Raw genomic sequence first — 15,865 nt, forward strand, 5'->3', positions numbered from 1 at the left:
ACGGCCGCCCGCCCCCGCGCCGCCGCGCAGCCGCTGGAGCCGGGTCCCGGGCCGCCGGAGCGGACAGGGGGCGGTGGCGCGGCCCGCTGGGTCCGGCTGAACGTGGGCGGCACCTACTTCGTGACCACCAGGCAGACCCTAGGCCGGGAGCCCAAGTCTTTTCTCTGCCGCCTCTGCTGCCAGGAGGACCCGGAGCTGGACTCGGACAAGGTGCGCCCCGCCCTCGGGCGCGCCCCCGGCCTTCGGACCCCCTCGTTCCTCCCAGGCTGGTCCCCGGATTTCCTGCGACGCTCTTCTCTCCGGAGGGCGCCTGGGGCCGGGACCCCCTCCTCCTCGTCTTTCCCAGCCAGCCAGCCCTGGGGGCTTTTCTGCCCCAGCCCCAGACGCACGCAGACTTTCTCTCTGACCGCACCCTTCGTTCTCAGCGGCTGCTTCCCCGCGCTGTGCCTACCTTCACCCGCGAGCGTCCGCTCCACACCCCTTCTCCCCTTCCTCTCTGCACCTCATCCCAGCCCCTCAGGTCTGCCTGAGTTTTCCCCTGACTTCCTCGTTTCCCTGGTTCCTCGTCAAGACCCTCATTGCCTATGGCAGACGCATCCAGAATTGGGTCAGGGCGAGCTAAGGCATCCAGGTAGCTAGCTTTCTGAGACTTCCGCTCGGACCCCTCTGCCAAGTTGGGTGAAAGCTTGGGTGTGATGATGGCTTCGACAGTTGCAGGAAGCGCTTGTCATGATCCCACACTTCTTTCCTGCGGTCCTGGGCTCGTATCTGGTAACTGTCACTGTTTTAGGTCCCGGTTTGAGCTCAGATACATTCCTAGAAAAGAGGTTGTCCTTTGCCAATGCAAACCTAAGCTGAAGGATTAAGACCAGGGAAAATGAAACCCAAAGAGTACTGTTGGGCAAGATGCATGGCTGCTAACCAAAGAGTTGAGAGGTGACAAGACGCTTAACCCATTTTCAGTTTGAGCTGTTTGGGTTTTTTTTAACTTTACACGTTCATCTTTTAGTTTCTGATTTAAAAGCATTGACTGTTGCCTGCATCGCCTGTATCCCATGTAGCACTTAGCTGTTCCCTTGCAACAGAGTAAGGGTTAAGTAAACATTGGTTAGTTTCATTTATTCATCTGCTACCTCTCCTGTAATCTCAGATTGAATGCACACTGTCCTGCCCTAACTTAAGGAGTTTTCCAAAACCTTGCTTATTATAAAGGAACGATTTTATCTGTCCTGAATCTTCTTTGTTGCAGTAGAAGCCAGTTTCTTCTTGTTCCCTTTACTGTAAAGATGAGTAGGATTAAAATTGCTCAGAGCCAAGTCCCGGTCATGCCAAGCTTCCTCTGGGCACAGATCTGGAGTGTGTGAGTTACAACTGCCAACGCAGACTCCCACTGCCGTTGGCCCTCAGCTCAGGAGCACTGCCAAATAAACAGAGGTTTTCTTAGAATTAGGAATGTGATTCAGGGACAATAGAGAAGTCAGAATGTCTGTCTCAAGCAGAAATTTAGATCACGCAGCTATGGCATTTTCTTCCTCTGTTTCTTTATAACAAATATCCCACAGGAAGAATGTTGGTAATTGTATCTACGCTTGATCTTACCCAAAAGGCTGAGAAGAGACTGGTAATCGTGTCTGAGTAAAAATTTTAGAAGTTCAAGTCAATGCCTAGATAATGAATATGACTATACATCTGCAACACCCTCCCAGAAATGATCTTGAAGTACAAGACCCCTAAAGCTAGCCTTCTTGCCAGTAGTTAGTGATAAACACCTAATAGAACTTGCCCTCTCACTTGTGAATTGTGACAGACTGGTGGAGACCCTGCCCTAACTTAGTATGAAAGCTCCACAGTGATACCCTTGTGTTTGGTTGGCAGGACGAGACAGGGGCCTATCTGATTGACAGGGACCCTACCTACTTTGGTCCAATCCTAAACTACCTCCGCCACGGGAAGCTCATCATTACAAAGGAGTTGGCAGAAGAAGGTAAGGACACTGTTTGTGCTGGGCATCTTCAAAATTCAGGTCAAATCTTTAAAGCTGTTTCATAGATTGGAATGTATTTTTCACAGGTTTTTTTTCTGGTGGCGGGAGGGCTATGCTGTGTGACATGTGGGCTCTTGGTTCCCTGACTAGGGATTGAACCTGTGCCCTCTGCATTGGGAGCGTGGAGTCTTAGCCACTGGACCACCAGGGAAGTCCTGAGATTTGAATTTTGAGATTTTTAGCAGGCTCAGGTGCACAGGAAGCAAAGCTTTTTAAATATAAGCAGGGAGCCTCCAGTCACCTCCTCTAGTCTGAGAGGGTCTTGGAGGAGCCCCGTTGTTCTCATCCTCCTTTGGGAAGAGACACAGCTCAGCTTTGGAGGTAGAGTTTTTTCTGGACCTGCAAAATTATCAAGACCTCTTTTTACATTGACTTATTACTAGCAGTGAATATCCACAGCCTGAAACAGCAAATCTCTGACATTTAGGTATTCTTTCAATTTTAGTTTGAACTTGCAGCAGTAAAAAAAAAAAGAAGAAGAAGAAATAATAATGAAGGCTTGGCCTCATTTCTTTAAGACTGGTCTCATGCTTCCTTGTAGATTTTTGCATCTGACCTAATTCATTCTCCAGCCCATTGTCAGGGGCATCATTAGTTGACTCATCCTTTTGGTTTGTAGGGCACTTGAACTATAAGTGGGTCTAGACGTCTTTCTAAAAGGCTATCTTCGTCTCACTGAGACATTCAGTTAAGATGGGAGCCTGTCCCTTGATGCAGGGCACCCTAACCTGGGAGCATTCTCTCCGCATAAGAAAGCTGAAATGGCTGTGCTTGCTAATGAAACGGCTGAAGAACACTGCTGTTACAACCAGTCAAAAGAGGAATCGGTCTCCCTTTTTATTTTTAATGCCCCCCCCCTTTTTTTTCTTAACATTTCAAATGCATACAAAGTAACTGGAATGGTACCATCCACAGCAATTACCAGCTCATGGGTAGTCTTTGTTTCTTCAAAAGAAGAATCTTAAGCACCTTTTCTAATGCCTTAAAAAAATGATTTTGAAGGGCAAGAATAGTACAAAGAACTCCCTTTATCCAGATTCACCAAAATCAACAGTTTGGGTTATATTTGCATTATCATTCATTCATCTCTCTCCTCCTCCTCCCCGCTCCTTCCTCTCCCCTTTCCACAGTTTTATTTCTGAACTTCTTGAGTCTGGATTACAGACTTGACCCCTTAGTGCTTCATGGTCTATTTCTCAAGAGCAAGGACATTCTCTCACGTAGCTACCATATAGTTATCAAATTCAGGACATTTAATATTGATAAACACTTTAACTATAGCTAACATTCTAATTTGGTCAATTGTTTCAACAAAAGTCTTTATAGCAACTTTTTTTCCTGGACCAGGATCACACATCCCCTTTAGTTGTCCTGTCCCAGGTCTTTGATTTTGTTAAGCATGGGATTCTTTTTTTTTTTTGTGGACATGCCACACAGCTTGCAGTATCTTAGTTCCCTGACCAGAGATTGAACCTGGGCCCTCGGCCATGAAAGCACCGAATCCTAATGACTGGACTTCCAGGGAAGTCCTGTGCATGGGATTCTTTCATTGACTGCTTTTTACACTGTTCAGATAATAAGCATCTTGTTAAATTTGGTCCACATAATTTTTTCTTTTTAAAAAATTTTATTTATTTTAAATTAAAGGATAATTGCTTTACTGGTCCACATAAATTTACACTTAAACAGAGAGACATTGGTCACTTTTAGGACAGACTGGGTAGAAATTGCAAGCTCAGGAGTTGTCCAGCGGGACTAGCTCCAGGAACTGAGTGACATATGATTAAGGCGTCCTGCAGCTGATGGGCAGGAGCAGGAAGAGCCAGGGAAGGTGGCAGGTGGGAAACCGCAGGGGCGAAACAGTAAACGGAGCAGCCTTTCGCCTGCCTCACTGATGTTGGGGAAAAGGTCACAGACACCCAGCAAACAGCAAAGGAGCGTTCCCGAGGCTGCAGGAGGGAGACTAGACTTGCAGTGAAAGATGCAGTTCTTAGCAAGCACGTGTTCTCCAGCTTCTTTCTGCTGTTTTCTGGGGACTTCACACACCTCTGACCACAGGTTGGTCTTCCTTCTAGGCGTGCTGGAGGAAGCGGAGTTTTACAACATTGCATCTCTTGTGCGACTGGTTAAGGAAAGAATACGGGACAACGAGAACAGAACTTCACAGGTAATGGGTTTTGAGCTCTTAAGGGGAAAATGTCCCATGTGTCAGTCTTTGTCCCCATGTCTGGGGTGATCAGAAACGGACAGTGTACCGTTTGAGAGCCCTGCGTCTCCCCTGTGAGCCGGAGGTCTCCGTGTGGCATACGGTCCATCTGCCAGACAGGCAGCACATATTCCGCCAGACTTGTTCAGAACAGGGAAACAGAGGCGAAATCACAAAGAGAACGAAACAGGCCCGTGTCCCCTTAGAAGAACGGGAAATAGTGGCTGCTCGCCATCTGGCAGTGGGAGGAGTCGCCGTACTTGAGGTTCAAAGCCTGTTCTCTCCAGCAGAGCATCTGCCTCCCTCCGTGTCCGCGTGGGGGCTGAGCGAGGCCTTGCTTCTGCCTGTTTACCTGGTGGCTTCTCTGTGAGGACCAGCCTTCAGCCTGTGACCGTGTCAACAGCCAGCTGCTAACACACACTGGCATGGCATAGACTTCGCACATGGCTTGTGAATCACGCTTCTAAGAAAGTAATATCAAGCTTCTCTTTCTTTTAGGAAGTCTGGATTTTCTTAGTAGATTTGGTGACAAAAATCCAACCGAATTTGCTGTGTAGTTAGAGCAGGGAAGGCAGTGGGGCACACTCAGCTCGTCTCATGGCACATCACCCGTCGTCAGTCTCAAGCAAGTAGCCACGATAACTTCTCTTAGGCCCTGGGGACCCCGACTGATAGAAGGGCCATGCCCTCAAGAAGCTTAAAGTCTAGCAGGAAAAACAGGCCGGTATTTTAAGAGGGTTTAACTGCACTAATGGGACAGAGTCCGATTCCAGCATGACTTGTTTCCTGTCCCATCCGATACTGGTGATGGTTGCTTTCTTGAGATCTATCGCAATACAGAATTTCAAAAGTAGAAACTTGTTCCTTGCATGTTCTGTGTTAGACTTCATGAATCAAATTTCTTTCTGGCTCTGAATGGAATTATCTGGATGAACACCTGACCCCTATGATAATGAAGTCTGTTCTCCGTTTTATCTCCAGCACTTTGCAAAGGTGGAAAGGAGGCCTAATCATTTAGTTCTTCTCCATCTGGCCAGTGGCTGAAAGGCTTTTTTTTTTTTTTTTGGGGTGCTGAAACCTGGTATGAAAGGCTCCTTTTTAATGTTCAGAGATGAACTCACAGTTGGTTTGCAGGTTACCATGTGAAGTATGATCTAGCGTCACCAATTTTTTTTGCCGTCTCCTGGTGTATTTACGTGGCTTCTTTCACTCTGACAGATATGTGATAGCTTAGACGTTCTGCGAATCTCATCCATCCTGTTTTTCACATTAAACAAAAAAACAAACCTTTGATGCTTAATATAAGTTTTAACGATACCATCAAGTATAAAATTTGAAACCATTCAAATCGTGGCACCTGAATACTCTCAGTTCTTCACCGTCAGTGAATTCCTTAAAAGTGCTGTGAGGTTTTTATTTGATGACAGTAATTAAGTTAGTTTTTTCGGTTTTGAGGCTAATGGATTTATACCTAGCTGGAAGCTTTTTTATTCTAGGAATGTCAAGCCCCTTTTGATGTTAACTGATCTTTCCACCTGTCCCCTTTATTTAGTGGGACTCTGGGTGGGCAGTGGGTTTGATGTCGTTCAAAGACGTCCCCTTTTACGTTTGTCCCACGTCACCTTAAGGCTGCGTGTGGATTTCCGTGGCTGTCTCCTCAAGCTCGGTATCTCCTTCACCTTATCTTTGTTGAAAGAAGACGCGCCTGGCAGGCAGTCGGGTAAAGCCCGGGATGTAGAGGGCCTCCCCCACTTTTTCTCAGTGGCCTCGCTTCTCTTCAGTGGCTGCCACCATCCTGTTACTCCGCTATCCCCGGAAGCGTTTTTTGTTGTGGGATGGATCTTGGTGCATTTGAGAGTGATGATGGTTTACTTGGGAAGAGGAGAGTAAAGAAGAGGCATTACGGTTATCTCAGATAACTGGGACTTGGACAGTGCGGCCACTGTCGGGTCTTCGTGATGCTCTGCATCTTACAGTGTGAAACGCCTGGTCGTTCCTGCACTGCGCAGCTGCTCCTGCTGCTGCTAAGTCGCATCAGTCATGTCCGACTCTGTGCGACCCCACTGCGCAGCTGGGGTGATTGAAACTGTCACAGGATTTGTCCTATATTTTATATGGAAGGAATTTTCTTTTTTTTCATTTTAGCACCTTATTGAATGGAACCTCGTTCAGAAGGACAAAGTATACAAGAAAGACTGTAGTGTTGTCAGGCAGATGTGGGCTCATATCCCAGCTCTACCTCCAGTCCACTTAGTCATCACACTGCTTGGGCAAGATATTGTGCCCTGAACACCAGTGTCCTCCGTCTAGAAAGAAGCCAATGCCTGCCTTCCAGGACTGCAGAAAAGACTAGAAGAGAAGGGTACAGCACTTGGGGCCTGTAGCCCACGGTACTTAGTAGCTACTTTTGTTCATCGACTATTTCCCAAATTGTTATGATTTTCCAGACAGCTGAAGCCAACTCATCATTTTTAAAAATGGGCTAAGTTTTCATCATTCTTAAGAAAATGGTCCAGATTGTCTTAAAATCTGATAGAAGGTAACTGACCCTCGCTCTATGACCGGGCGCCGTTGTTCTGAACCTGGGCTGCTGTTTGGTTCTCTCACCCTCTCAGATGGGCAGTAAGTGTGCAGCTTTGGACCCAACCCCGATGGTCCCTGACTGCTAAATACCGAGTCCTGTGCGCCTGGAATTGTCCTGTGAACAGGAACACATCTGGCGAGCCTGCTTCCCTGCAGCCACCTTAGCCGTCTCACAACCGGCTTCTCGTTCCCTGTGGGCCAGGTCACAAGTGTTGACATAGGTCAAGCATGGGGGCCTTCGTGCTGCAGCTCTGGGGTATCCATCTCAGTTGCTCAGCCTTTTGGCTTCCTGATCTAGCTTATGTTTTAGAGAGTTGAGTCTGGCCAGCACACGACCTTTCTCATCTTTGACACCCTTCAGGTGATCAACAGTTCGGTTCTGTCCTGACACCGACCACCCAGAGTCAGTGTCAGACTCCCGGGGCATGGATGCTAGTTGGGATCTGGGTTCCCACAATGCCTTCTTCATGTTCAGTAATTCACTAGAATAATTGGTGCAACTCGGGAAATGCTATACTTACTATAGTTTATTATGAAGGATATAAATGAACAGCCAGATGCAGAGATTCATGGGGTGAAGGCCTAAAGGGTCCTCTGTCCCCGTGTAGTCCCCAGCATCCATTACTCCCCACCAAGCACATGGATGTGTTTGCCAACTTGGAAGCTCCCGGAATCCCATCATTTAGGGGTTCTTCAGGATGGTTCATTTGGTAGGAAAGGCTGTCTGTATCATTGGCCTTCGGTGATTGAACTCAATCTCTGGTCTCTCCTCTCTCCCCCATGGTCAGGGAGTGGGGCCACAAGTTCTAACCCTCTAACCCGCTGGGTCTTTCTGGTGACCAGCTGATTAGCATACAAAAGACCCTGCTGCAGCTCAGGAGTTGACGTAGTTTTTCAGAGGTCTGTGCCAGGAACCACCGACAAGGCCAAGTATGTGTATTTTATTACACACTTGTCTGTCACAGGAACGTTACCGTGTAGCACTGAAACAGTTTCAGGTGGCTTCAGCCGGGGTAGGACAGCCTGAACATTGGTACGCTGTAGAGCCCCTGTTAGTGTAGTGCTTCCATACAAGGTATCATTCTCAGCGTGTGTATCAGCTATACAGACTGAAGAAGAAAATGCAACCTTTTTGTCCTGAGTAATTTTACTCTTTTCTCCTTTGGGAAATAGATGAAGTCATAAGTTTGTCAGTATGGTCGCTCACATAATTCATACTTCTGAAGTTCAAGATTATTTTGTTTTATTCATGTTCTTGGACCCTATATTTTCTTTCTTTTTTTCCTTGGATAAGTTTTTATTGAAAAACTACAGAGTGGCTTGAAAGGGGGTAGTGGGTGGCTGCCAAGAAAAAAATTCCAATCACACTCCTTTCCAGTCTTTATTCTTCTGAAGAGCTTCACCAAGGCAGCTGCAAACTGTTGTGTCCTTGAAACTGTTGCTCAGAGCCTGTGTGTGGTTGTCGCAGGGCCCCGTGAAGCACGTGTACCGAGTCCTGCAATGCCAAGAGGAGGAGCTCACGCAGATGGTATCCACTATGTCCGATGGTTGGAAATTCGAACAGGTAATGTTTCTTGGGGCTTCCCTGGTGGCTCAGTAGTGAAGAATCCACCTGCCAATGCAGGAGACATAGATCCCTGGGTTGGGAAGATCCCCTGGAGAAGAGAATGGCAACCCATTCCAGTATTCTTGCCTGGAGAATCCCATGGACAGAGGAGCCTGGTGTGTGACAGTCCATGGGGTTGCAAAAGAGTCGGACACGACTTAGCAACTAAACAACGTTTCATAAGGTGTATCTCAGCCTAGGAGCCCACACTCTGTCACCATCTGTAGCCAGTTAACTCACCCTAGGAATTGGGTAGGGCTAGGGGAGAAGAGCCCTTCTGTGTGGACTCTGCATGGTAGGATGTGATGAGCTAGGTGAGACTGAGAATGGTGTCCTGTCTCCAGGCTTCATATCAGAACTTCCACGTGATTCTGCCCAGAGGGAGCCAGCCAGCTTCTTTAGGCTCGAAAGTGCCTCTTTGGGTTTTTTCCCCTTCAGGGATTCCTTTCAAAAGTGCTTTGTTCACACATCCTAGAATAAGTAGCTGAAGAAGACCAGGGTTTAACAGTGACCCTCCCTGTTCACGCGGCGTGGTGACCAGGCATGGCATGAAGGGCTCAGACGAGCTGGAGCCTGGCGAGGTCCTTCCCCGTCAGCCTGTGGGTTTCTGTCCTTTAGCTTTGTGCTCACCACCACAGCATCGAAACAAAGCATCTGAGAACCAGGATTTTACGGTTTTCTTCCATTAGATGGCAGAGTTGTTCATCTATTGTCTTCAAAACACACGGGAGGCTGAGCATGACTCGAACGATGGTATTATAAATTCAATGAATCATGCTTGTTTCTACATAGAGTTTAAGAGGTCAGCTGAACTGTAACCATATAGTTACCTTAAAGGACAGTTACTGGGATAACAGTATTCCATTGTAGACCAAACACGGGCTTCTCTGTCTTCAGCACCAATACTGGGTGGCTCCTCACAGCTGTCTTCCACGGCGGAACCAATTCTGTGTGCGCCTCATTCTTGTTCAGCTGTGGGTTGCAAAATGTCATACTTCCCCTTCAGAAGTATTTTTTCCGTGGTATAAAATTTTAAAGACAAAGTTGTTTGTTTTTTTAAGAATTAGTGGTTTTTTTGTTTGGTCGGTTGGCTGTGCTGCATGGCTTAGTTCCCAGCCAGGGATGGAAGCCAGGCCACAGCAGGAAACCCTTGTCGTGATGCTCTGGTGAATAACTGGGATCCATGTATCCCCTTGGGCCTTGATAGTCCCAGCAAATTCTTTGTCCTTTGAGAAGCAAAACAAAACTCAGTCAGGAAGAGGGTTTGATTCATGTGGCAAATATTTTAAGATCCCTGTTTGTACGTTGACCGTGTTCTTTTCTGATCAGCTAATCAGCATCGGATCCTCCTATAACTATGGGAATGAGGATCAGGCAGAGTTCCTCTGTGTTGTCTCCAGAGAACTAAATAATTCGACCAACGGCATTGTCATCGAGCCGAGCGAGAAGGCGAAGGTGAGCCGCCCTGCCCGGCGTTTGTCCCTGACTGTGCTCCCAGCCCTGCTCTGCCCCGCCTGAACTGCTGCTCTCTGCTTCTTCCCTTCCTTCTCAAGCCAGCTTTGCATTTCCCCTTCATTTTGGCCCTTTGACTAATGTCATTTAAACCAGGATTTTTGAAGCAGTGACATAGGCTTTTAGTTTAGGACACATGAACTAAAGTAGGGTAGTCTTTTCCCAGGCTCTGCAAATCAGTGAAAAAGAAAAACTAATGGCCACTGATTCCTGTAAGGTGAGAATTCTGAAACTCAGAGTTGAAAGTATTTTGCCTTTATAGTTTGAAATTGTTCTATCTCTCTCAAGAGAAAAGGTGTTGGGTTAACTCTGTGACACCCCCCGCACCCCAGCTCCCTGAGGTTACTGGGAGCTTGTGGCACACTGTTCTGTCCTTCCTCCACTATGCCCCTCACACACACACCCACAGTGCTTCTCCGTCATCAGTGTGTGGTGAGCCCGGCCTGTGTCCTGCTCTGGGGAGGTTGTCCTCCTCCATGTGAGGTGGTCCTCCTCCGCGTGAGGTGGTCCTCCTCCGCGTGAGGTGGTCCTCCTCCGCGTGAGGTGGTCCTCCTCCGCCTGCGGTGATCCTCCAACTGCGGTGATCCTCCGCCTACGGTGAGCCGGAAGTGTCTTTCCCTCAGGGGAGGTGATCCTCCTCCACGTGTGGTGGGCTGGCCTGTGTCCTGCTCAGGGGAGGTGGTCCTCCTCCCTGTGCGGTGGTCCTCCTCCCTGTGCGGTGGGCCTCCTCCGCGTGAGGTGGGCCTCCTCCCTGTGCGGTGATCCTCCTCCAAGTGTAGTGAGCTGGCCTGTGTCCCTCCGCTCAGGGGAGGTGATCCTCCTCTGCGTGAGGTGGTCCTCCCTGTGTGGTGATCCTTCTCCCTGTGGTGATCCTCCACCAAGTGTAGTGAGTTGGCCTGTGTCCCTCCGCTCAGGGGAGGTGGTCCTCCTCCGCCTGCGGTGGTCCTCCTCCGCCTGCGGTGGTCCTCTGCCACATGTGGTGAGCTGGATGTGTCCTTTTGCTCAGGGGAGGTGGCCCTGCAGCACATAAGCCCTGCCCCAGCGTCTTCATACTGCAGTGCTTCAGGGGTGCTGCCTCGCTTCCCAGGGTAACAGGTCATCCTGCTGCTGCTCCACCGGGCCCAGTGAGAAGTGACTCTGGTCTCTTTCTCCTCCTTCAGTGGGCTGGGAAGCCACCCCACCTAAGAGCAGTGCACGCCCAGAGTCCAAGCCTGTCTCCCCCGTCTTGCCCTTCCAGATTCTTCAGGAGAGAGGGTCTCGGATGTAAACTCCCGAGTCCTCAGTGACGAGCGCGCCCAGCCGAGCACGTCTGTGAAATTCAGTCTCGCTCCTGTACAGTAACCGAGCTACTGCCAAGCCAAGCCGCGCCTGGCCCCCAGTGGAGGAGAGTTCTGGTCAAAACCAAAGGAGCCACACCCCCATCCACAGGAACCCGAAGACAGATGCCGCTTTCAGTTGCACAGTACCTTCTCAGAAACCTGCTTTTCTTTTCTTAGCCGGTGTTGTAACAAACCTCTCCAAGAGCACTGGGCTGGGTTCCCAGGTGGAGCTTGTCTCAGGATGGGGCGGGGAGGAGGAAGCCCTAGGTCCTTGCAGATGCTGTACTTCCTGGAAGCCGGAGCGCGTGCAAGAGGGTTGTCCTGAGCTGTGCCACGTTTTCACCTGAGTGTGCCCTGTTGGACACGGGCAGTCGCTTCATCACGCCACCTTTCTCTCCCACACACCCCAGACTACCGCAGCAGACGCAGAGTCTGGTTTAGGCTGTTGAATTGAGGTTTCGGTGAGGGATAGAGTTGCCAGAGCACCCCCACATTCCTATGAACAAAGCCTCTTTGAGGAGGGGAGGATGGGGGGGTCACAGCTCTGGATTCAGGCCACCAGCTGCCCCATGTTTGGCTTGCCTCATTTCTCTCCAGCAGCTGGCACCCCGTCCCCCGGCCCCAGATAGCTCACCTTCTCCCCAAGAAGAGGTTCAAGGCAGGCGGTATCCTGCACGGAGTCAGACAGACAGACTGGGGGGCACTGTAGGTAGCTGGTGTAACTGCTTCTGTAGTCTTTGCCTGCCCTCTGTTGGCCCGTCTTCCTTCCCTGACTTTTTAAACTGGGGCCGAGGATAAAGGGATTTTGGACCCTCTGATGCCTTGGGGTGGAGACAGCCGTTTTCTCCGAAAGTTGCCAAATGTAGTCTGTAGTATCAAAAGTGGCGTGTTTTTGTGATCGTCTCTTAGAAATGCCTTGATCGAAAGTGCGATACTTGTGTCTCTTCTTGGTTTCTGGCCTTGGCAGTGGTCGTGAGCCCCTGCCATCCGCTGTGTGTATGTGCATTTGACGGGCGGGCCCAGGACCCCCTCATCTGACCCGGCCCTCACCGCCACTTCCTTCTGTGGGGGCTGAGGCATCGAAGATCCAGTGTTTGACTCAGGAGCCAAGCCTCAGAGCTCGTAACTGGATTGCTGTCTGAGCTTCCGAGTCTTGGTGAGCAGTCATGGAGCTCAAAGGGGCCAGAGAGCCCTGGCTTTTCCCTGGGTGACTTTCCTAGTATGGCAGGTGGTCCAGAGAAGGGGAGGTGCCTGTGGGGAGCGCTTTGTTCATAAAAGATCCCTCAAGCCCGTGGCTCCTTCTAAGCTGAGGTTCCCTTTGCCCCCCAGCTCAGCTGCTCACCGCATGGCTCTGGGGTCAGGGTTGCTTTAAAGTGACTATCGACTGTGCCAAGTGTCTTTCGAGCCTGTGACCGGCCCCTGCCCAGACAGGAACCTCATGTTGCCCTCACACGTCTGTGTGTAGAGTAGGGGAGAAGTGTGTGTCCGGGGTGCCTGCTGACACACTGTGTCTACACCCCAGTGTGAACGTGCATGTCAGCACCACGGATGTCTGGCCCGTGCCCAGGACTCTTACAGCTGTAAAACGTTAGAGGAACTGCTACCTACAATAAACAGTTACCCCTGCAGAATGGTTGCAGGTGTCCATCCTGACCTCTTTCACGGGGAAAAAATTGAACACGTCAAGGAAAAGCTGCCATCAACCAGAGGATGGTGGGTGAGGAGCTCTGGTCAGTGGGAGTTAGCACCGTCAGACTGAAAGGAGGCAAGCCTTGGCGTCTGGGGCCGCAAGCCCAAGCAGACCTGCTTGTCTGGGGCTCATCTGAAAACCAGCCTCTGGTCCCAAGTCAGCAAGCAGGAGCGAGGAGGCTGGAGAGCAGAGAGGGCCAGGCCCTCTGGACGCGTCTTTCTCATCAAGCTTCTCACGGGTCTGCTGTGGAGTCTGCGAAGACCGGCGCGCCCCTCGCTGAGCACTCAGAGGGACCAGCAGGCCGCCTTTCCCCAGGTTCCCTCCCCCGGCCACCCAGCGACAGTCTCAGTTGTTTCAGCGCTCCAGGAATCTGAGAGGGATTGTTTCTTAAGGTTTCTGGGGGAAGTATTTTACCCAAGCCCTTCGTAAACCAAGTTGGTATTTTTTTCCTGAAAGCCGGCTCCCTCAGGGAGAGCCTGGCTGACCGCTCCAGAGAGAGGCCCAGCCATTGGCTGGGGGGTCACGTGAGCAGTGCCCCACGCTCTCCTGCTGCTCAGGGCTGCCATGTGGGCGACGCTGGCCAGCAGGGCCCAGCCTCCTCTGGAGTGGCTTTGTTTATGCACAGTTCTAACTGATCTCAGGGGTGTCCGTGAGGCATAGAGGAGGAGGAGACATGCTGAGGGGAAGGGCTGAGAAGTCACCCACACCCTCCGGGATGGCCTTAGAGCCAGGCCTTAGGGACCATACCTGTCACTTGTGGGTGCCCTTTGTTGCCGTTTGTGTCTTTGAATAAAGTCTGAAATGCTGTGACCCTTTCCCCCCCCCCTCTTGTCAATAAAGACATGAAACAGACTTCTGAATCTTGAAACCTCTGGTGTGTAGTTCTCAATACTCAGAGCTCCTGGAGTCCTGTCACTCAACATTGATGATTCTCACACTGTCCTCAGGAGATGAATGTCACTGCACCCTTTTCTAGCAGAGTTTCTTACAGAGTCCTCCTTTCTCCTGCTGCTAAGACTGCCTGGGGGGCCGGGGAGGAGGGAAGAGGCTGGACCTTCTTTCTCCTGGCTTTCATTCCACTGCATCTGAAAGGACCAGAGAGTGCCAAGGGACAGAAGGTGGGACAGATGGGCTTCCTGCAGGAGAGCAGGAAGGAGATGGGGAGAAGTAGGAGATGGGCTTTAAGGGAAAAAAGTCTTCCTGGAAGAGAACAGGTGATGGGGTGCTCATTTTCTCTGCCAGGAGGATGAGGAAGAACGTGAGGTGAGAATCCAGTCACACAAGTTTAAGTGTTGATCCCTAAGTCATCGGGCAGGATGTGGGATCTTCTGAAGGAGTTAGGTCGTCCCTCCTACAGGGCGCTGACAGCTGGGGAGGAGGTATGTACAGAGAAGAGTACTGAGAAGGGCTGTGGCTGTAACAGCTCCAACAAGAGGCCACAGCAGTGGTAAATGGGAGGGAAAGGAAAAGGCCTGGGGGACTCGGGTGTCACAGCCACGGGGATCGCAGGACAGAGTTACTGCTCCCAAGTGAGTGTGCCTGTTCGTTGTGGCCGACTCTATGACCCCGTGGACTGTAGCCCACCAGGCTCCTCTGTCCATGGGATTTCCCAGGCAAGAATGACTAGAATGGGTTGCCATTTGCTCTTCCAGGGGATCTTCCTGACCCAGAGATCAAACCCAGGTCTCCTGCATCGCAGGTGGATTCTTTACCACTGAGCTACCTGGGAAGCCCATTTGTTCCCAATTCTGGGGAGCAAAGAAAAGAGGTTGGCATTATTAAAAGGTCAAGATGCAGGGTTTCCGTGATGGCTCATTAGTAAACAATCCACCTGCCAAGGCAGGAGACACAGGTTCGATCCCTGATCCAGGAAGATTTCCACATGCGGAGCAGCAATTGAGCCGACACGTCACAACTATTGAACCCGTGCTCCGCAATAGCAGAGGCCAGTGAGAAGCTCGCACACGACCACTAGAGAGTAGCCCCATTCACCGCCAACTAGAGAAAGCCTGCACAGCGTGAAGAACCAGCACAGCCAAAAATAAACTTTTAAAAAGAATGAAAAACAGAAGGTTGAGGCGGGACTTGCCTGGTGGTCCAGTGCTTAAGACTCTGCACTTGCACTGCAGTGGGACCAGGTTCCATCCCCGGTTGGCGAATGGCAAAGAAATCCGTACAATGCGTACCGTCAAGGAGGGGCCCTGCGAGGGAGGCTGCCGACGGGGGCTCACCGCACTCCTGGGACCAGCTGTTGCTGCCAGAGTGAAGCTGCATTGCTGTGGTTGCTCTGATAACAGGAAGGGACTCATCTCTCTCCCTCCAGCTCCCTCGCACGTCCCTTACGGCAGCTTCTCAGCCCCAGCAGCACCCGGCAGTCTGGGTGGGTTGGGACTGAGAGGAACTACAGCCGGGGCTGCTCAGTATCTATAAACTCACTTCTATGCATATTTGAACTTCATACAAAATGGTAAGAATAACTTTATGCCTCCATGTGACAAGATGCAGCTATTCTTTACACAAAGACAATCTTACCCTCTCCCCTAACATGAAAGTGAAAGTGAAGTCGCTCAGTCGTGTCGGACTCTTTGAGACCCCATGGACTGCAGCCCACCAGGTTCCTCTAACCATGGGATTCTCCAGGCAATACTGGAGTGTGTTGCCATTTCCTTCTCCAGGGGATCTTCCTGACCTAGGGATCGAACCCAGGTCTCCCACATTGCAGACAGACGACTTTACTCTCTGAGCCACCAGGGAAGCCTTTTGAGGACTTCCCAAGTGGATCAGTGGTAAAGAATCCGCCTGTTAAGCCCTAACATAAGACACTGCAAACAGTCATTGTTCCCAGGTCTGAGAGACAGTCACATCTATTTCTGGTCTATGTTAATTACCCCTCAAATTAGCTTTG

At 50.3% G+C, this 15,865-nt stretch overlaps 2 protein-coding genes across 2 annotated transcripts in view; both read left to right on the forward strand.

Annotated features, from left to right (window-relative positions):
• Positions 1-12: 12 nt before the first annotated feature.
• On the forward strand, positions 13-13,828 carry KCTD2 (potassium channel tetramerization domain containing 2; the record flags this gene model as incomplete). Its single annotated transcript, XM_010856494.1, has 6 exons — positions 13-210; positions 1,876-1,984; positions 4,120-4,211; positions 8,302-8,397; positions 9,769-9,894; positions 11,189-13,828. Coding segments are annotated over 6 exons (651 nt in total), but the record flags the coding sequence as incomplete, so codon positions are not given.
• Positions 13,829-15,138: 1,310 nt separating this feature from the next.
• Positions 15,139-15,865, forward strand: part of LOC105000543 (tripartite motif-containing protein 47-like) — an 11,389-nt gene continuing 10,662 nt past the window's right edge. Inside the window, 1 exon segment of the mRNA XM_010856495.1 lies at positions 15,139-15,222. Coding sequence (XP_010854797.1) covers positions 15,139-15,222 — 84 coding nt within the window.

The sequence above is a fragment of the Bison bison genome, unplaced genomic scaffold (genome assembly GCF_000754665.1).
Source record: "Bison bison bison isolate TAMUID 2011002044 unplaced genomic scaffold, Bison_UMD1.0 scf7180017864371, whole genome shotgun sequence".
Lineage (NCBI taxonomy): Eukaryota > Metazoa > Chordata > Mammalia > Artiodactyla > Bovidae > Bison > Bison bison.